The sequence below is a fragment of the Dysidea avara genome, chromosome 1 (genome assembly GCF_963678975.1).
Source record: "Dysidea avara chromosome 1, odDysAvar1.4, whole genome shotgun sequence".
Classification (NCBI taxonomy): Eukaryota; Metazoa; Porifera; class Demospongiae; order Dictyoceratida; family Dysideidae; genus Dysidea; species Dysidea avara.
This window is the reverse complement of record NC_089272.1, coordinates 5,133,642-5,154,904: the sequence shown is the minus strand read 5'-3', so window position 1 is coordinate 5,154,904 and position 21,263 is coordinate 5,133,642. Positions and strand designations below refer to the sequence as shown.

At 40.6% G+C, this 21,263-nt stretch overlaps 2 protein-coding genes across 2 annotated transcripts in view; one reads left to right on the top strand and one right to left on the bottom strand.

Annotated features, from left to right (window-relative positions):
• Positions 1 to 21,042, top strand: part of LOC136254021 (V-type proton ATPase catalytic subunit A-like) — a 39,106-nt gene extending 18,064 nt beyond the window's left edge. The window contains exons 6-16 of the mRNA XM_066046662.1: positions 1,841 to 1,978; positions 6,843 to 6,899; positions 7,710 to 7,804; positions 8,684 to 8,846; positions 10,650 to 10,758; positions 11,034 to 11,156; positions 17,708 to 17,886; positions 18,607 to 18,750; positions 19,078 to 19,137; positions 19,272 to 19,538; positions 20,849 to 21,042. Coding sequence (XP_065902734.1) covers positions 1,841 to 1,978; positions 6,843 to 6,899; positions 7,710 to 7,804; positions 8,684 to 8,846; positions 10,650 to 10,758; positions 11,034 to 11,156; positions 17,708 to 17,886; positions 18,607 to 18,750; positions 19,078 to 19,137; positions 19,272 to 19,538; positions 20,849 to 20,941 — 1,428 coding nt within the window. The 3' untranslated portion in view covers positions 20,942 to 21,042. The remainder of the gene's footprint in view (positions 1 to 1,840; positions 1,979 to 6,842; positions 6,900 to 7,709; positions 7,805 to 8,683; positions 8,847 to 10,649; positions 10,759 to 11,033; positions 11,157 to 17,707; positions 17,887 to 18,606; positions 18,751 to 19,077; positions 19,138 to 19,271; positions 19,539 to 20,848) is intronic.
• LOC136254032 (uncharacterized) lies at positions 2,813 to 3,915 on the bottom strand. Its single transcript, XM_066046685.1, has 2 exons — positions 3,822 to 3,915; positions 2,813 to 3,735 (listed from the first exon to the last, which is right to left on the bottom strand). Exons 1-2 carry the CDS (start codon positions 3,836 to 3,838, stop codon positions 3,048 to 3,050), a joined length of 705 nt encoding a protein of 234 aa, XP_065902757.1. The 5' UTR covers positions 3,839 to 3,915; the 3' UTR covers positions 2,813 to 3,047.
• Positions 21,043 to 21,263: the final 221 nt, after the last annotated feature.

Here is a 21,263-nt window from a genome sequence, read left to right as displayed (position 1 = left end):
AAGTGTATTTATTAATAATCAAGATTTCGCAATTGCAAACTTGGAACGATTTTGTTATTGAGCAAATGTACTGCAGTGTTACGACATTGCCATGTTATACAGTATTACACATAGAACACTCGTCTCCTCTTTAGAATTGTACAGACATGTCATTACAATGGATGACTACCATATATGTTACAGTACAAATCTGTACATAGTATACCATATAGCGGGTTGTTCTCACGAGAACTTTAATCCCTCGTTTTAGGAGCTTTGCAATTTAAAATTTGTGACAATTATTTCAGCAGTGGAGTTTTGTTTTGTCGTGTGCTTATTTCAAACTGCTTTCCATCTCTTATGCAAACACTTAGGGAGTAACAAATTCATGCGAGAAATTTAGTATCGCAAATTTATCACCTTGCGAGATTATCTATTGCATGATTTATTTTCATAAGTGAATGTGTCCATGAGCAAAACCACCGATACCTGTTAGAGGAAACCTTAACGTGGCCACCATGTTGTCATCTTTTTGGTATTCTACTTGTAGTGCTTGTATAGCATTCATGTCCTAATGTAAACCAGTTGTGGGTCTACATTCTCCTCACTTCTATGAGGAAATATTAGTTAGGTGATATCGTCAGGAGTTCATGAACTCTTCATAGCACCTCTAGTAATTGGAATTATGGTTACATTTATTATGTAATAAAGTCAGCTATAATGCAAAGACCCTACAAGAGATAATAATCTGTATGTGTCCTTATTACTCTAATGGAAGGTTTGTCTTTCATATACTGGTTCTGATAACTGTACTACTACAACATGACTACAGTGTAGTTGAGTCTCCACTCTTCCTGAATATCAGACTTGAGTGGAAAATCCCTATTCCAGGAACCAGAGGGAGGCTATGTTAGTACGCACTTTGCTTTCTTCGACAATTATTGTGCTAAAATACACATACATGAGACGTCCCTATAGTATTATACATTGATTCCACCTTCAAACTACAACTTGACTACAGTGTAGTCGAGTCTCCACTCTTCCTGAATATCAGACTTGAGTGGAAGATCCCTATTCCAGGGACCAGAGGGAGGCTATGTTAGTACGCACTTTGCTTTCTTCGACAATTATTGTGCTAAAATACACATACATGAGGCGTCCCTATAGTATTATACATTGATTCCACCTTCAAACGCTTACACACATGATCCTCGTAGATTTCAAGAGCGATTTACGTGCCTGGAGTAGTGGGGTTGAATGGGGTAGACCGGCTAATAGACTAAACTTGAAGTGCACTCTCAAATGGTATTGGTGAAAACTTTGGTGAGCGTTTGGTTAAACTTTCAATACAAAATGTACGTATGTGCTCACGTGTGTATGTCCAACCAGGGACATTGTGACATTCAGTGCTGTGTGTAGCACCTCCAAAATTCGCTGCTGTACTAACCATAACAAACAGGTTCTATCATGAGTTGAGATGTCACTAACTCTTGTATAGTCATTGATTTATAGTCATAGTTGAAACTTTTGATTGTGGGACTTAGTTTCATTAGCCATGTAAAGAACAGTGACAATGTGTGTAACATGGACACCTTGGGGTCTCCTCCTGGTTATCAAGGTGTCCTGAATTTTGTATGCTTTGGGGCCCTTAACTGGTAAGTGTATGGATTAGAAGATACAGTAGGTGTCCTCTTCATAGAGTTTGGTCAATAAAATGACATACCTGTATGTATATATAAAAACCTTGATCCATACAAGGGACCTAACTTGTCATTTGTGGTCTTTATTGAGATCAATTCTTAACACCTTGATCCATTTAACCCATCTTGATCCCATAACAAATATTATTTACCCACTATAGGTTGGTAGTCATGTATCAGGAGGTGACATCATTGGAGAGGTAAAGGAGAACACTTTGATCACACACAGAGTCATGGTACCACCAAAATCAGCCGGCACTGTCACCTACATCGCCCCAGCTGGAGACTACACCATTGAGGTCAGTAATCTGTGGGATATTATAGTGTACATGTGTGTTCGCTGTGTGTGGTGGAATGTACACTGTAGACTACAAAATCAAGTGGCCAACTGTGTAAATGTGGAAGCTAGGCTTTGTGTTGTGGTGCCTGTGTGAAGAAATAAATGCACTGCTACAAAGGGTTTTGTTTTCTGCCAACTTTTTAGTGATCAACTTTTAAAACTAAGTCTTTGTTATAACTGTACCTGTTAATACATGTTTATCTGCTACCTATTGGGTAGTTTTAAAACCCGAAATGGACGAATGGGACCAATTAAGGTGTGCGCCTGGTAAGAAGTTTTATTTACACACCATTTTCAATTCACATATTAATTAGATTTGCACCAAGCATCTATTTAATGCCCACTGCAAGATGTGTTATGCAAATGCATTTAAGCTGAAAAAAAACAATCATTCACCTGTAAGTAATTTTGTGAGCAATGTAAAATTTATATGCACGTAAATTGCTGCCAATACCGTATAGAGGAAAACTTTGGTGGGGGGAAACTGGCGAATAGTAAGCTAAATCGCATTTGGCAAAGTTTCCCTCTGTACTGTACGGTATTGGTCAAATTATAGTTGCTTCAGAAACCCAGCCCCACTGTTGCTAACGAAACACTTGGATACACAAACTACAGCACAAGAATGCCACAGTAGTTTACCTTTTAGGATGTAGTTCTACATTAGGAACTTACAGATTTTTTACACAATGCCAGGTGGCAGACATTAAATAGAAGTATATTTAATGTGTGATAGTTGGAAATATAGTGTACAATTTACAAAAAAAATTTTTTTACTCAGCATGTATAACTACCTCTACCTGTTTTGTTTATAGGGACCAAGTAACTTCCCATAATTGGCTACGCCAGAACTTCTTCATTGTACCATGAACTCTGTTCGGTCTGCAATATTCATTTGTTCTAATGACTTACTCTAAATAATGCCCTTTAGTACATTGTAATTATTGTAAATTCATTAAAACCCATTACTACATGTGAATCGATCATGAGTCCTGTTATTCAATTTAACTACAATTGTCCTCCTTTTGTTTTTAAAGTTTCTCTTTCTCACTACTTGCACTTGGTAATTCAAATGCTTCATAATTGACTGTTGTGAGCAGTAGTACTAGTTCGAGTACTACATCTAACTTGTCTGCCGTACAGTTGTGCTCGGGTAACATCAAATATTGCACACTTCCTTGTTGGGTTGTGAACGGAAAAAGAATGAAGACAAAACTGATGTTGCCATTTGTCTCACTAAGAAGTATTACCACTTTGATGTTTCCACAAGGCTCTTCTTCCTTTATTTTACAATAATATTCAGTTGTTTGTAATGTAACAGTTTTTATGTCAGCGCCATATTTTACTGCAGTAATGACTGCAGCTTGGTTTATCTTTGGGTTGTCGGATGTGTAAAAGCGGTAAAACAATCTGTTCTTACAATACTCCAAATCAAATTGGCAGCCCAGTGTGTCACATATCATAGCAGTCAAAGGCCCCAATAAAAAATATTCAAGCTCTGCTTCGTTCAAAACAGTGTTAAGAAGTCCGCGTCTTTTGGTAGAAATTTCTGCCATACATTTAAGAGTAGCAATTCTGTATTTCTCATAATCTATCTGCTGAGCTGTCTTCTCCAAAGCTGAAAGGATAGTAGTCTGATGTGTGGATGATATGTTGCCATATTTCATGATGTCTCTGACCAGAGCAATACTGGCCTCAAATGAACCTTGTTTCTGCTTCCTACAACATACATACATACATAAAAAATACATACAGCATTGAACTATACTCAATAGAGTATTATAACATAATAATAATTCACTTACACAAAGAGTGCTTGCATTCTGAGATCATTCACAGCAGCACAACTAACTAAACTGTTTCCAGCCACTGCAACTGCTTTTATACTGACACTGTTTACTAAGAATATTCCAGAATTATCCAGCTGAGATCAAAGTTGTTGTTGTTAACACATTTTGTTGCCTGCTAAGCTGTTGAAGAGGTGTGATATTTTATAGGTGGGCATGATTTATCATGTTACTCCAAACAGCAGATACTTCCTGCAAGGTTCCATTCAAGAATGTTATATGACCACTGTGCAGTTGAACAGCAGCCCATTGACTCTGTGCCGGATGGCTGCTGAATATCAACAGCTCAGTGTATAGTGTTCACACCTTGTTATATTTGCTACATGTGTGCAATAAAACATGCCTAATATAGTCACCCTGTGAATAGGTAGGTGTGTTTCTTGACCTTATTAAGCTGGTGGCTGCATTAGGCATTAGGAATGCCATTTTGTATATGAATTGATGCATTTGGGATGTTAACACCAGACTAGTGACCTTGTTTTCACACAATATGGTAGTATTAGGAATCATGATGATTTGCACTTTCTCACAAAAAAATACATTGGCCAGAGACAGCCTCACAATACCTTCATGGTACCTTAGCAGTATTGGTTAGGTGTAATCAAGCTCAAAAGTGTCTTAAGAGCCACCAAAAATACTCCCAATAAGTTGCTATATACAGAATCTTTTTACTGACTGACTGACTGACTGACTGACTGCCTGACTGCCTGCCTGCCTGCCTGCCTGCCTGCCTGCCTGCCTGCCTGCCTGCCTGCCTGCCTGCCTGCCTGCCTGCCTGCCTGCCTGCCTGCCTGCCTGCCTGCCTGCCTGCCTGCCTGCCTGCCTGCCTGCCTGCCTGCCAGCCTGCCTGCCTGCCTGCCTGCCAGCCTGCCTGCCTGCCTGCCTGCCTGCCTGCATGCCTGCCTGCGTAACTCAGTATTCTATAATGGCTTAGTTTTTAACATTATTAGACATCGCTTTAGCCTGACAGGCACCTCTGCGTAATATTCTTTGTAACGCTGTGCAACAGGCTGAACATAGCTGAGAATGAAGCATAACTTTTTTTTCAGTTATTGATAGTTGGGATGTACATTCAGATGAAATCATTAAGTATGGCATCATTCTTTATGATACGTACATGCAGTCATAATTATGTTACCCAAAAAAAAGTAACAAAAAAAGTAAACAAACAAGTAGAAGAAAACTAGGAATTTTAGGTTCAATTAGGGATCATACTGTAGCCATAAAAAGTAGGGAGGTCACCTACACCTAAAGATATACTATTTAAATGATTTAATCATGGGTATAAGCTGAACAGGATTACCGTAAGCGTATTAAATTTCGTGGGTGAAATTTTCGTGGTTTTCCAAAAAGACAGGTTTGCAAGTGTATTAAATTTCGTGGGTATAATTTTCATGGTTTAATCTCGACGAGCCAGTTTATTTTCTTGAGGATCTGTGGGGAGTAAAATTCATGCTTTAAGGGTTTACAACTTTATATACAGCTTTGGCTAGCTATTCCATTTACGCTGGCATACTTATCTGGGACTAAGCAAACCATTTTGTGGAGTTGACTCACCAAAAAGAATCTTGCCTGCTGGAATCAGAGGAAACGGGTCTTAGATACTTGAACAAGGCCATCAGTACATAGCTATTCACGTGGTTAACAGGTGCACGTGTTGTCGTCAGCATATCTATGGTAACGCATAAGGAAAGTGCATTGGTGGCAATGGTTAATAGGTCTACTCGAGCTGAGACGTGAGTGTTAAAATGGATTAATTTTCGTGGATCAGCTGCAAACCACGAACTCCACGAAAATTTATACACCACGAAAATTTCTACGCTTATGGTAACTACAAAGTGTCTCTTGAGTAATAGTGGTTGGTTACTGGTTGCTATGGGTGCAAATATGTATACTTGCAGTAGACCCATGGGAAGGTGGAGACAAACAACCAATAGTGTCAATAACTGGTAGCTGGACACAAAGCTGGTCAAACTGGGGAAAAACCACTTAGTTGCATCATTCTGCACAGCAGCAGTGACAGTGAAAGTAGCTCCATTGTGCCAGGAAAGTGACACTTGATAGTTACTGTCCCCTCCGAGCAAGGCTAGTGTGTACATACAGAACTGGCTTCCTTGTTCTATATATCCTTTCATAGCAAGTAATATATCTTGCCAAAATTTTGTATCATACAGTATATGGATCAGAGATTTAATTGGACCGTAAACTGTTATGGTCTCAACACACATGTTGTAACATCTAAGTCTCTGCTAACAGTTATTTGGATAAGTATAATGGTGATTGTACTAGGAGGGACACCCGACACCTAGGTGCAATCATCTACATTGATTACTTGTGTGGGTGAATAGCAAGACCTTCTGTCTAGCTTATATGAGTATGTAGGTCTCCACTAAATAGCAGTTAATACTACTTTTCCAACATATCACGTGATAGCCAGATTTCCAAAGGTCTATTGTTAACATTTCAAAGTTCTATGGCATTCTCCCAATTTCTGGCACATTGCTCCCTTTGGAATATAGAGGCTCTGCAATATACTTATATTTGTCATACCGTGGTGTAACTAAGCCGAGGCCCATTACTGAACCATGATACCAAAATGTTGAAACTACCGAATAAATCGTAGTGGTTAATAGTGGATGTTGTGGCATCAAAATAATTGTGTGTTTACAGAATGGGTAGCTGAGTTCAAAAATATACCGAAGGTTTTTGGCAATACTGCAGAGCCCTACTTTGGAGACACTGGGGATAAGTTATAGGAGACGTTAATGACAATTGACAACTTGTATTGTTTGCTGGCATGGTAAAGGTGTGATTTTTTTCTGTTACCGAAAACATGACTCAGAGAGTTAAGTGTGAGGTGCATTAATTCCAGTGAGCATTGGTATAGTAGAGGTCACACTGTGTAATATATACGAAGAGTTAATGATAGAGGTGATATTGTGTGTTACATACTGTATATGGTACTTGGTGTTGTTGTAGGATGTTGTGATGGAAACTGAATTTGATGGAGCAAAGTCCAAGTTTACCATGTTACAGGTATTTTGTGTGTGTATGGTGCGTGTGTGTGTGTGTGTGTGGTGTGGTGTGGTGCGGTGCACGTGTGTATGGGTGTGGGTGTGTGTGTGTGTGGTGCACGTGTGTGTATGTGTGTGGTGCACGTGTGTGTATGTGTGTGGTGCACGTGTGTGTGTGTGTGTGTGTGTGTGTGTGTGTGTGTGTGTGTGTGTGTGTGTGTGTGTGTGTGTGTGTGTGTGTGTGTGTGTGTGGTGCATGTGTGTGTGTGTGTGTGGTGCACGTGTGTGTGTGTGTGTGGTGCACGTGTGTGTGTGTGTGTGTGTGTGGTGCACGTGTGTGTGTGTGTGTGTGTGTGGTGCACGTGTGTGTGTGTGGTGTGGTGTGTGTGGTGCACGTGTGTGTGTGGTGCACGTGTGTGTGTGGTGCACGTGTGTGTGTGGTGCACGTGTGCGTGTATGTAGTGTGCGTGTGTGTGTGCGCACAACACTATACAGTACGTAGTTGCACTACAGTACAAGTCTGCATGCATGAAGATATGCATCATACAACTATTTGCTAGCCTTCACTATACTTGTTATATAATAACAACACAATGTATTCTCTATGCTTACTGTTACAATAATGGTGTACTACCACTATTAGAATTTGATTAAATGCTGTCTATTTATCCAAAATAAATGCCCAGTCTTGAATAAAGGCCCTATTTGTTTACAGATAGGGTCGAAAATACTGTGAAAGAAATGGTGTTAACTACTAGCACAATTTACTGTTGATAATACTGTACAGTAAGTATATTGGATAGTTATAATAGTAGTATACTCCATTTGATAGGTGTGGCCTGTCAGGCAGATTAGACCAGTTTCTGAGAAGCTATCTGCCAACCATCCTCTACTGACCGGACAAAGAGTGCTGGATGCATTGTTCCCGTGAGTGTACAAAGTTCACAATGTTTGTGCATGGAGAATATCTAACTAGTATTATTACATTCTGCAAACACACTGCAGCAAGTATTACATACCTATGTAAATCAAGTAGAGGCATTACTTTATCAATGTCAATCCCTAGTTCTCTTACCAGTAAAAGTATTAATGTGGTCAACGATTAACATGTCACAGTGTGGTATACTATGTACGAGATGCCATACAAATAACATTATTGCAGTGTGTACCAGAGTTGTAGTTCTGTAGTCATCCAGTACAATAATGCCTCCACATTAGTGTTTTCATGCAGTGACGAACATATTCAGATAAGAATGTATTTCTTTTCGTACATTAAATTGCTCAAAGTTAAAAGGAGCTGTTTACCCACATTGTTGTAGTGTCTCTCTCTAAAATGCGCTGTAGCATAGAAACCTTGTTATCTCATTCTAAGTGTTTAGAAACTTTTTTGAGCAAAGCAGGTAAAGAAAAGTGAAAGTGGCAAAAGGTGGCCGCTAGTATCAAGATTTACCCATCAAGTTAATAGTGTCAGTGCCACACCATGAAATCAATACAATGCCAAGGACTCTGTCTTTTATATGTACAACTGTTGTCCACAGAAAGCTGAACCTCAAATAACTGTTCTAATGCAGCTGTTTTATTAACTGCATTCGTTTAAAAGTAGCTTGTGCATTTCTACAGTGTGTTACTTCCACAGGCAAAAGTCAGTGCTACCAACCTGACAAGTTCTCTGAAATTGACATCATTTGGTTTCCATGAGGTCATATAAATGAGACACACACAGCATGAGCGAGTGTGTGTGTGTGTGTGTGTACTCTACTCTCTTGTCTTTGTGTATTTGTGATGTGACTATTATATCATCCTTAGTTGTGTGCAAGGAGGCACCACTGCTATTCCTGGAGCATTTGGTTGTGGAAAGACAGTTATTTCACAGTCATTGTCAAAGTTCTCCAACTCTGATGTCATTATCTACGTCGGGTGTGGGGAACGTGGGAATGAAATGTCTGAAGTGTTAAAGGATTTCCCGCAGGTGTGTCTGTATGTGTGTGTGTGTGTGTGTGTGTTGTGTCTGTATGTGTGTGTCTGTATGTGTGTGTGTCAGTGTGAGAGTGTGCGTGCTTCCATCCGTGTGTGTAGTGTTGTGTGTCTGTGTGTGTGTGTGTGTGTGTGTGTGTGTGTGTGTGTGTGTGTAGTGCTGCTGCCATGATATACCAATGGAATCAATATAACTAGGTGGTGATATAGCCAATCAGTTATCAATGTGTTTCATGGTATAGTATAATCAAGAGTTAATAAATTTCCTTTCTCTCAAAAGCCCTTAAGGTGACGGTAACCACAAAATTATTAATCGATACATGGATTTATAAAATTCATAAAACACAGAATAAAGAGTGCACGAAGTTATATGCTGTATCATGTTTTAGCACAACCATTACACTGTTGCCATAAGAAATTTCACACTGCTAAAACACGTGGAAATACGGATACAGAGCAATTCAGGAACCCCTTTTATAATCATCTTCACGTCAATTTACTCGCAGCCTTATACCAAGACGGATCAAACGATGGGTTATTCAGGTTTTCCCAGGCAATGCCTAGGGCGTAATGAGTTTACCATAGTAATAGCGTAAGCAGACATCATTCTATTTATATAGTTTCCTTGTGCCAAGCGTCCACGACTATGAAAAGTGGACGGTAGTTTCAGGATTACGTATACGGAAAATTTTTTTCGGGTATTGCGCCCTTCGCCCACCTTTGTTGCACAACTGCATCTTGTTATACAAGGATTTAAAGCTAGTATACTAGAAAAATTTGACGTAGAAAAGCCGTCTTCACCATTTAGGATACCATACTAAAACCACAAATTACCCTTGCCGCCAAAATTTCACGCAAAGGATACGAATCCCCTTAAACTAAGTTTCTATACTACTCTACTTACTTTCGTGAATGTCTTCTTTACTACTACATATTAAACAACGATGAATTTCTTCTTACAACAAAGCCACGCGCTTTAACACGTAACGTAGCCATATTATTATTAGCCATATATTATTATAGTGCAAACGTAAGTGTAATCACGTGATCTAATAAAGCAAATTCTTGTGGTAATATTATGGCTTCACTTCATAAGGCTTCCCATTAGATGGGTTTCTGGTATACTGCCACCTTAAACAGAATTCATTCCATAGAAACCCTTTGACTTCCTATGAATGCAATTACACTCTGTGCTCATTTTTGACAGACCATACAGGGTTGGACACTCTCCCTACCACTATTATTAACTCTTGGTATAATGATGTGGGGGAGGCCAGACTTATTTGGTATTTAATTAAGTTATATGTTGATGGTGGACACATGTTAATCCCAAAGTAAAACATGAGGTTTAAAGGTTTGTACACTAAACCTGGTAAGCATGAGTAGCTTTTACTTGTGGTATACATTAGCATTGAATGCTTGGAATTTTACTGAAGACCATTCAAAGTGTAATTATCGTGATATTATCGTATCGTGAATAATACTTCAATATCTATCGCGATAGTGAATTTTCTACTATTGCTCAGCACAAGTATACATCAGCCTTAACTTACAATGCCGATTATGTATATGTTTGTCTTGCAAATGTTACAGTTAGTTCTATATCATGATATATGTTGATATTATGGCAAACCTTGGTGATGGTTTTTCTATATCATGGTAGCGCTAGTGTTACGTGTGTATGGTGTATTTGACTGTGTAATAGTTTTTTGTTTTTAAAACAATAATTACACACCCTTACAAACAACTACTTCAATACCTACACATTACATTTCATTGTTGGTTTCCTTGACTATAGTTGGAGGTTGAGATCGCAGGTAACAAGGAGTCCATCATGAAGAGAACTACTCTTGTTGCTAACACCTCCAATATGCCAGTGGCTGCAAGAGAGGCCTCCATTTATACTGGTAAGTACATGTGTTGCTCTGTGTGTGTTTTAGCAATACCTTGCAACCCTAATGGTCCCAGACAATGTGTTCAGATAAAGAAATTACATTAAGTCATGTAGAATGTACGTACAGAGCTTTTATTCAGATACTCTAATAGAACATGCAGCTTTCCAATAAAACATCCATGTATCATTTAGTTAAACGGTCATTTCATTTTTGAGGGTCTGATACTGTAGCTACATATGACATTTTCACACATGCCAATCCTGTTCTATGCGGATTTACCAATGTAGGTATCACGCTGTCAGAATACTTCAGAGACATGGGCTACAATGTTAGTATGATGGCAGACTCTACATCACGTTGGGCCGAGGCACTCAGAGAAATCTCAGGAAGATTAGCTGAAATGCCTGCAGGTATGTAGAACTGTCTGCATGGTTTACATATTTTGTGCATTTTTGTTTTAAATGTATTTTATAGTCTTGATGCTTACATCTCCATACAAAACTGCATTTGTAAATTATACTGTAGGTTTATTAAGCAGCTGTAGTTTATTTTGTGTATTGTTACTGTACCAGTTGGTCTTTCTGTTGTTACCACTTTGTAGTGCCGTGACTTCTAAAAGTCTCAGCTTCTAGTATTGTAGCGGCGGTTGTGTTATAGCGTTCAGCGTACCTGTGGGTCACAGCACCAAAAATGATGTGTGACTAAACGTAGAAACGTCAGGTTCTCCTCAGGATCAGCGAGCGGTAGAGGGATTCAAGTCGAGCACGGGCACATGTACAACCCACAATAGAATCTCTAATGGCACGTGATCATACGTACAGTATTATTACTAAATGAGTTAATTAGCTACATAGTTCAATGTTCCGGCGTCGCGACATCCTCCAGGGGGCAGCAAGCTAGTGCTCTAGTCCACTTCTTCATCTTCACAGTGGCTTTACGTGCAGCTAATCGCTGTGGTCTGGTACTGGTTGATAACCCCATAAGTGTAGTACAATCAAGTGTAGCATGATCTGATGACTTTGCAGTTGTAGCATCAACCTTCTCTGTCTGGTGGATCTTTGACTGCTCAAACTCAGGCTGTGTTGTCACAGTCAGTTCCAGGGGGTAAAGCTTTGTGACAGGTCGATTGGTCAATCCGGAAGCAGTGCGCAGTGTTACTGCTCGTACTATGCCATCTCCTCTGGTCATCAAATCTTCCACAATTCCCATCTTCCAAGTGGCGCGAGGTGTATCATCATGGATAAGTACTACATCTCCCGTTCTGACAGTTTGGGAGTTGCTACCAGTAGCTCTATGAACTTCCCTTAGGGATGTCAAATACTCATGACGCCAACATTTCTGGAAATTCTGCAGTATAGTTGCAAGTAGCTTAGCATTACCACAAACTTCTCCATAGGTAGGATCTGTGAATTCATCCTCCTCTACCACTTCATGGGGGAGGCACGTTATTCATCTTCCATGCAGTAAGTGTGCGGGTGTTAGTGGTTCTATATCCCCTTGCTCTGAAGAAACAAATGTCAGCAGTCGGTCGTTAAGTGCTGCCTCAATCTCCACAATGACTGTCTTTAAAGTGGTCAGTGATATGTGCCGTCTACCAAGAACTTTCTTTAGCGCTGATTTGTAAGTCCTACTATCCGTTCCCAGAAACCACCCCACCTTGGGCTCTCTTAGGGATAAATTTCCAGCTATCTCCTCGCTTATCCAGCTCTCTCTTTACTTCTGGTGACTGCATTAGTGCCTTTAATTCATCTGCAGCAGAGAGGTATGTCGAAGCATTGTCTGAAATCATCATAGTGGGGAGCGATTGTCTTGCTGCGAACTTACGAAATGCTAGGAGAAATGTCTCTGTACTTAGGTCTTGTACAATCTCTAAATGTAGAGTGCGTGAAGTGGCGCATGTAAACAAACACAAATAGACCTTAATCTATGTCGCACATACAGTGCTCCAGTGAAGTCTACTCCGGTATAGGTGAATGGGCGAACATTCTGTGTTCGTATGGAAGGCAGTGGTGCTGGATCTGGTGTAGGATACGGCTTCCCAGAAACTCGGCGGCATATAACACAGGTCCGGAGAACAGACTTGATATATTGTCTGGCGGCAGGGATCCAATAGGTTTGCCGCAGAGCCGTCAGTGTGGCGTTGGTACCAGAATGGTAGAGGTCTCTATGAATATCCCAGATAATGAGTCTAGAAAAGGGGTGCTTTGCTGGTAGAAGGTAAGGAAATTTCGTCAGATCACTCAACGGAGCATTATGAATGCGACCACCACAACGTAGAAATCCCTTAGCATCAATAAGGAGTTGTAGTTGTCGAACAAGTAGCAATCTAGGTGTTTTGGACCGTCTGGTCAACTGTTGCAGATTGTCAATCTCCTTGTCATACACAGACTGTTGAGTGTCCTTGAGCCATCTTAACCTTGCTGTTGCATACTCCTCTGCACTGATAGGTCTAATACGTCTCTGGTCTACTGGTGCTCTCAAATTATCTGTAAAGCGAATAACATACGCTGTAACAGCTAGTAACTTACATAGAGTGCTGTAGCGTTTAATTGAAATAACACAGTGTAGACCAGTGTCTGGCAGTGTGGGTTTATATAGTACAAACTCTGTTTCCACAGCAGCAGCGAGAACAAGGGGTGGTATGGGTAGCAGTTGAGGTAATGGCCATTCAGATGGATCAGGAAGCCACTTGGGACCATGGTTCCAAAGTGATGAAGACATCAAAGCATCAATAGTTGTACCTCTAGAAAGCAAATCTGCCGGGTTTTCTGCCGTATGACAGTACTTCCAGGTGGCATTAGGTAACAGTGACTTGATCTCAGTTATGCGATGGTTCACAAAGGTAGGGAGAGGTTTCTGACTACTGACCCAATGCAGCACAATCTGACTGTCAGACCATACGGTCACAGGTAGGAATGGCTTCCAACACAAAATTAGTGAGTCGTGTAGCAACCAGTGCTGCCATCAGCTCTAGACGAGGTATAGTAAGAGTCTTTAAAGGTGCCACATGGGTCTTGGCTAGGACAAAGGATACTTGTTTATCCTGTACAAGGAACACTATGGCTCCATATGCTTGCTGACTGGCATCTGCAAAGCAGTGGATAGAAGGGTGGTCTATGTGTATGTTCAAAATAACGCCTACTCACTGAAAACAGGTGTGCATCATTAAGATCAGTAGCAACATTCTTCCATTCCGCCTGTAAATCATCATTCAGTGGCTCGTCCCATGTCACCTTAAGTTGCCACAGTTTCTGTATGAGAATCTTGGCTCGAACTACGACTAGGGAGATGAAACCAAATGGGTCAAAAATCTTCGATGTAGCTTGAAGTACTTGCCTCTTCATGATCAAGTGGTTGCTTGTGAGTAGAAACGGCTTTGTTACCAGCGACAGTAAATCATTGGTTGGGTCCCACCGGAGCCCTAAAACATTAACAGTGTTGTGATCATCAGCAGTCTTGTCTTGAACAGCATTGGTCATAAGTTTGTTACTATTGCAGGACCAGCTGCGGAGGTTGAACATTCCACTACACATAATAGCTCGTGCCTGTTTTGTAATAGTCAGCAGCTGCATCTTCTGTATCACAGCCAGTTATGATGTTATCAACATACAAACTTATTTGCATGTCACGAGATACAGCTGTATTGTGTTGTTTGAGATGATGTTGAAGAACTGCGTTAAGTATGAACGGGGAACTAGTTGCTCCAAAGGGTACTACCTTGAAACGATAAATATGAAACTGGCTAGACGGGTCTGCAGGGTTGGATAGCCAGAAAAACTGGTGTAATCTCTATCGTCTGGGTGCAAGCGTATGTTCAAAAAGGCTTTCTCAATATCACTCGAGAACCCAAATTGATGAACCCTGAAGTGAATGAGGATGGAACATAAATCATTACTGCATGGCACACCAATCTCTAGGCAGTCATTCAGTGAGGGGTGACTAGCTGACTGTCGGCAACTACAATCAAAAATAATTCTAATGGGTGTAGTTGGTGAATCTTTCTCTACTGCATGGTGTGGGATGTAATGTGTGTCAGCATACTCACTTGATGTGTCAACTCGTTCAATGAAATCTCTAGCTTCTTGATCAGCAATAATCTGGTGGTACAGTTGCAGTAGCTTAGACTGAGTAGCAAGTCTCTTTGCTAGTTGTCGTGTTCTGCGCTCTGCCACAGTGTAATTACTAGGAAGAGGAGGGTGATGTGTTCTCCATGGGAACCTGGCTACGTATGCCCCGTCAGTAGCTCGTGTAACACAGGAGGAAAGATGATTCTCCATCACATTAACTTCAACAGTGTCATCACCTTGTGAAACTCCGATTGATTCCAAAGTCCAGAATCGTTCCAAGTCAAAGTCACCTTGAGTTGGGGTAGCGATCATTGAAACATTGGTAGCCATGGAATAAGGGTGTCCCTGATGTGTTGGGCCTGAAAGAAGGTATCCCAGCTTCGACTCAACTGCAGTCGGTCCGCTGCCACGAATAATCTTATCTCCAACTATGTCCCAATAGAAGTCTGCTCCTATTAAAAGTGAAATTGCAAACTCACTGTCTGAACTGAGGGGATGAGCCAGCTGTAGGCCTTGAAGGTGAGGAAGTTCTGAAAAATCAAGGCTGGTGCAGTTCTGAAGTGGCGTTGCAATGAATGGCACTACAAGGACAGACAATTCTAATTCTTCTCCACTTCTAGTGAGCAATGTGACCCTGCTAACATTAAGATGGCGACTCACTGGGTGCTTAGTCCCAAATGATGAAATACTGAGGAGCTCCTTAGAGTAAGGTTGGAGATCTAGAATGCTAGTTAGTTCTTCAGTGACGAATGACCTTTGAGACCCTTCGTCCAGCAAAATGTTAGCTTCTACACATCTGTTTCGACTTGTGACTCTCGCTACAGCTGTCTTGAGTAGGCAAGCATTGCTATGCAGGGGAGGGAGGGTCACAGAGTATGTTCCAGTAGGTTGAGCAGTTGGCTGAAGCTGAGTAGATTGAGTCGCAGGTTGGAGCTGAGAAACCGGTTGATGTTGAGCAGAGCTTGTAGGACGTACACCAGTGGACTGAGATGGAGTAGAAGTCACAGAATGTACACCAGCAGGTTGAAGTTGAACAGGTTGAGTTGTACTGTTGTTCTGCTGCTGTACAGTGTTGATTGGAGTGCTAGGTGGATTAACTGTGTAGTTACTCTGGTCTCCAAGAGAGCAAAGGCTCGTATGATGTTTACAGCGACAGTGGTGACAACGGTGTTTCGAGTTACAACTGGATATCTTATGGTGTCCTAAACAGTTGAAACACAATCTGTCCTGGCGTATGATGTCAGTGCGCTGCTTAGGGTCTGTGATAGTGGTACATAGAGAAGGAGCATGAGGTCCCTTACAGAAGGGGCACTGAGCCTTTGATTTGACGATTGGTTTGCTAGTTCCTGCAACAAATACTGCTGTTGGTGGCAGTTTCTCTTCTACTTGGGAACCCATTTCAAGAATGTATAGCTCATTAAGAACTGCAGCTTGTAACTCGGTAACAGTCCATTCTCTCTTGCCATGTGCTCTTGCTAGGTTTTGCTTCACCTTTCCAGGGAGCTTTCCAAAGATGATTGAGACAAGCAAACTGCCATAGGAGTCTTCAGTCTTCCCGAGTGATGCCAGACTACGAATATGACTTTCTATAGCATCATGAAACTCACGTAAACTTGTGTATGACTGACTAGGAGTGGGAAGATTAATGAGAGCTTGCATATGTGCATCAATCTGCTTGTATGATTGGCCAAAGCGTTCTTGTAATAGAGCTACTGAATGAGTGTAGTTAGCATTGGTAAGTTGAAAACCGGCAATAACTTTGGATGCGTCCCCCTTGAGTTGAGCCCGGAGGTAGCTCAGTTTCTGGACTCCAGTCAGAGCTGTGTTGCTGTGTACGGCTGCCTCAAAGCTGCCTCAAAGCTGTCCCAAAACGCTTGCCAGAAGAGTGGGTTGCCTGAAAAGTGGGGCAAGTCCAATTTAGGGAGACGGGTGAGTGAGACAGGTTCTCTAATGGGGCGTTCTGGAAGAGCAGGAGGGGAGTGGGTTGCTGGAAGTGTCTCTTCATGTCGAGCTGCTGCTGCTGCTTCTGCACTAGTGGGAGTAAGGCGGTGTGTAATCTTGGCCTTAGCAGTGGATACCAGTGACGTAATCTCTTCTGTTTGTACTATTTCAGCCTCTATTTTTCATCATTTTCCAGAGCTTCAAGAATCTTCGTATCTAGTGCAGCTATGAGACTGTCCTTACGGGTAAGTTGCTCGTGCAGGTCCCTCAGAGTCGCTATTTGATCTGTGGTGAGGGGCGACGTAGTAGTAGAAAGACACTCTTCTACACTCTGCAAAAGTTTCTTCAAGTGTGTGCGATACCCTCTTCGAGAACTTATGGCTCGCTTGACTTCTGCCATGATCCGTTAGTTGAAGTCCACAGCACCAAAAATGTAGCGGCGGTTGTGTTATAGCGTTCAGCGTACCTGTGGGTCACAGGACCAAAAATGATGTGTGACTAAACGTAGAAACGTCAGGTTCTCCTCAGGATCAGCGAGCAGTAGAGGGATTCAAGTCGAGCACGCGCACATGTACAACCCACAATAGAATCTCTAATGGCACGTGATCATACGTACAGTATTATTACTAAATGAGTTAATTAGCTACATAGTTCAATGTTCTGGCGTCGCGACAAGTATAGGGCTTGAACTTTGTTTACTGTTCACTAGGGAGATTAAGGAAAAACAAATGTACTAAAATGAAGATGCATGACCTGTTTCACAATTATTACTGGTATCCTTTTGTACAACAATGAGCTGATGAGCCTAAATTCTCTTGTCAAATATATCTCCTGCACTATTCGAATAAATTATGATGATGATTTACTGTAATTTTGTTTGTTTGCATGTGTACGTGTCCATCCGTTGTTTGTAGATTTAATCTATTAATCTGTACATGGTGTGTTTTATATAGAGAATGGTTTCCCTGCCTACCTTGGTACTAGGCTGGCTTCCTTCTATGAAAGAGCTGGTCGAGTGCGTTGCCTTGGCAACCCAGTCCGTGAAGGCAGTGTTAGTATTGTGGGAGCAGTATCCCCTCCAGGAGGTGATTTTGCCGATCCTGTTACCTCACAAACACTAAACATTGTACAGGTATGCATTTTGTGTGTTAATATAAATTATTGTACTGTGGAGTCTGTCTGTAATGAACTTTTGATTTGTTGGAAGAAATGGGTTCTCTGTTAGGGGTAGCATTCAGCCAGACCTCGTGGCACCAAAATTTTGTCCTGATGGAAGGTTTATTGTGTATGCTTCTGTGTAAATCTTGATTCCTACTGTAACAAATGTGGAAATCTTAGTAGGGGTCAGGGCCATCAAATACAACCAAGCCTTAAAATGTCTTCAGGGCAACCCCAAAATATTTCAACAAGTTTATGTAGGCTTTTTTTTGTTTGTTTTTCTGTGTTCTATTATCCAAACTTTGATTATCCAAAAAGTAGCAGTGACTTAGAGTGTTTTGTCAACAGGTGTGTGTTCTATTAGAGTAATTGAATGCGCCTCTATATAAATGAATTGGCTTCATTTATCTTAACACTTTTGTGATTGAACCGGCACGCAGGTGTTTGGATAATGGAGGTCCTACTGTATGTACACATAGCACCATTCTTTCATAGTTAAAATAAGCAAAACAAATACAAGAAATTTTACGTTTCAGTATCATACAAATAAAAAGCAATGAAGCAAAGGAGATCACCTGTATTGTAGACATTTATTTGGCTGCCATGTTTATTGGTCTTTTTGTATGCCACATGATATCTCTGAATCTTTAGTGTCATTGATTGATATTCATCATACGTTTTATTTACGATGTAGGTGTTCTGGGCTCTAGACAAGAAGCTAGCTCAAAGGAAGCACTTCCCTTCCATCAACTGGTTGATGAGCCACAGCAAATACACCAGAGTGTTGGACGAGTATTATGATAAAAATTACCCTGAATTCATCGCACTGAGAACCAAAGTATAGTAGTACCTGTGTGTGCATGCGTGCACACATTCATATACATGGTGTGCATGCGTACATGTATAAGTTGTACTCTACTTGGTGTGTTGTCATATTTTGCATATTCAAGTTAATGGATGTCATCGGAAACTCTACACTTCATTATTTACTTTATCTTGTAGTTTTGGTAACTGCACAAAATTGTTAGAAATTACATATGATGTAATAGGCATTCATTTTTGAAGTATAGAACCAGACATTTGTGTATGCTTCACAGTTTTAGGTGTTTATATAGGACCGACCATAGTTTCCTTATTTTTATATGTGTGAATGCTCTGGTTATAGGTTAAAGAAATTCTACAAGAGGAGGAAGATTTGTCTGAGATTGTTCAGCTAGTAGGGAAGGTATGTTACATGATGTAGTGTCCTGGACAGTTGGCAAACACGCGCGCGCGCGCACACACACATGCTATATGCACGCATGCACGCACATGAATGCAGTGTACATGCTAACAACACTATTAATAAACATTCTATAGGGTTCATTGGCTGAAGGTGATAAGATCACATTAGAAACAGCTAAGCTGATCAAGGATGATTTCCTCCAGCAAAATGGATACTCAAAGTTTGATCGCTACTGTCCATTCTACAAGACAGTTGGAATGCTAAACAACATTGTCACCTTCTACAACTTGGCACAACAGGCAGTAGAGCGTACCCAACAGTCTGAAAATAAGGTTACATGGGCTATGATCAGAGAAAGCTGCCATGACGCTATCTACCAATTGACCAGAATGAAATTCCAGGTTGGCGTCTGTTGACTTGTATCTATAGTGGTGTATTAATATAGCGTAGCTCTGTTGGAAATGGTTTGTGTTTTGAACCTGTTCATTTGTGCTGTACTAATTTCAATGGGGAAGCTAAAGGAAGTATAACTTTATAAAGGGTTGATTTGAGTATCATATAGCAGGCAGAGCTTTCCCCAGCCAAATACAGTAGAGCAGTAAATCTCTCAACTTGCTACCAACATCAAAGTCAATTTGTTAATTATGCACATTATTTTTACCATATCAAAAGAAGTTTGAGTAAAGTAGAGTGATGCTGCACCGCTCAGTAAAGTAGAGTGGTGTTGCACTGCTCAGTAAAGTAGAGTGGTGCTGCACCGCTCAGTAAAGTAGAGTGGTGCTGCACCGCTCAGTAAAGTAGAGTGGTGCTGCACCGCTCAATAAAGTAGAGTGGTGCTGCACCGCTCAGTAAAGTAGAGTGGTGCTGCACCGCTCGGTAAAGTAGAGTGGTGCTGCACCGCTCTACCACTCTTTAGGGAAGCCCCTGGCAGGTTTATCTCGTGTTTTGGGTTCTTTGCAGTATTAAAATTCTCAACATATTTCATCACGAGATATTTTACACCTTTAAAACTCTTATTTTGGAACGAGTAGCTGTTTGTTATGTACAAACCAACTTGCTGATTGGCTTGTTTCCCTACACAACACATGTTTCTTCACCAAGCGTTCCTGGATAACTGCCCTATTTCCTGGCTAACTTCAGAAATACATCGTAGATACAAAGAAACACAGCTATTCCAGACTAAATTTCACTGTTCCATTTCTTATGCAAATACTTACTATACGAGTGATAAATTTGTGCAATAATTTTAATATCGCAAATTTGTTACTAAGTTTCAGATAATTTTATTTTTGTAATTAAATTCTCCACAAGAAAACCCCACTATATGGTATATACTGCTAATGTACTGTATGGTCCTTTGAGTATTGAAAAGAAATGACTGTTCTATTAGAGTATTTTGTCCGCAATGCATGCTCTGTTAGAGTAAAGCTGAATAGAGTTATGTGTATGGGTTTCAACAAGTTCACTTGTATTTGACACACAAGTATTTGGCTAATGGAGGTCTCACTATATTTGTAATGTGGTCTTTGTCATGTTTTAATTTTGTTGTTATAATTTTGTTGTGTCAGTTTTGTATGGTTGTTCCTCTTCTTTCTAATTTCTATCTGACTGTTTTTGCTATTTTTATGATAGTGTGTGTGTGTCACGTATTACTTTGCTAACATCACATTTTATGTCACTGTCAGTTGCTTCTCCTTTTTTGCATCTTCAGGACCCGGTAGCTGATGGAGAGGCAAACATCAAGTCATCTTATGCAGACCTCAATGAACAGATCCAGGAATCATTTAGGAAACTAGAAGATTGACGTTTATGAAACATTTTAATTTTTTTTCTTCCAATGTTGCTACTTATTGTATTTTGACATGTAATGATGACTTACGTTCATTAAAGTTTGCTACTATTGAATTACTAAGTGACATTTTAAAAACACGCTACACATTAATCTAATCATTGCTATTCATGTAACTGTATACAAAATGGTATGTGTTATGACATGATGTCCTCCCTCCCATTGGTGATTGTGTACCCTATCTTGGTACCTGATGATGCAATTTGATAACTGGTGATCCAGTATTGAGGACAGGGATGCTTCTCATGGAATTTGTTCCCCAGGGAATAATAGGCAT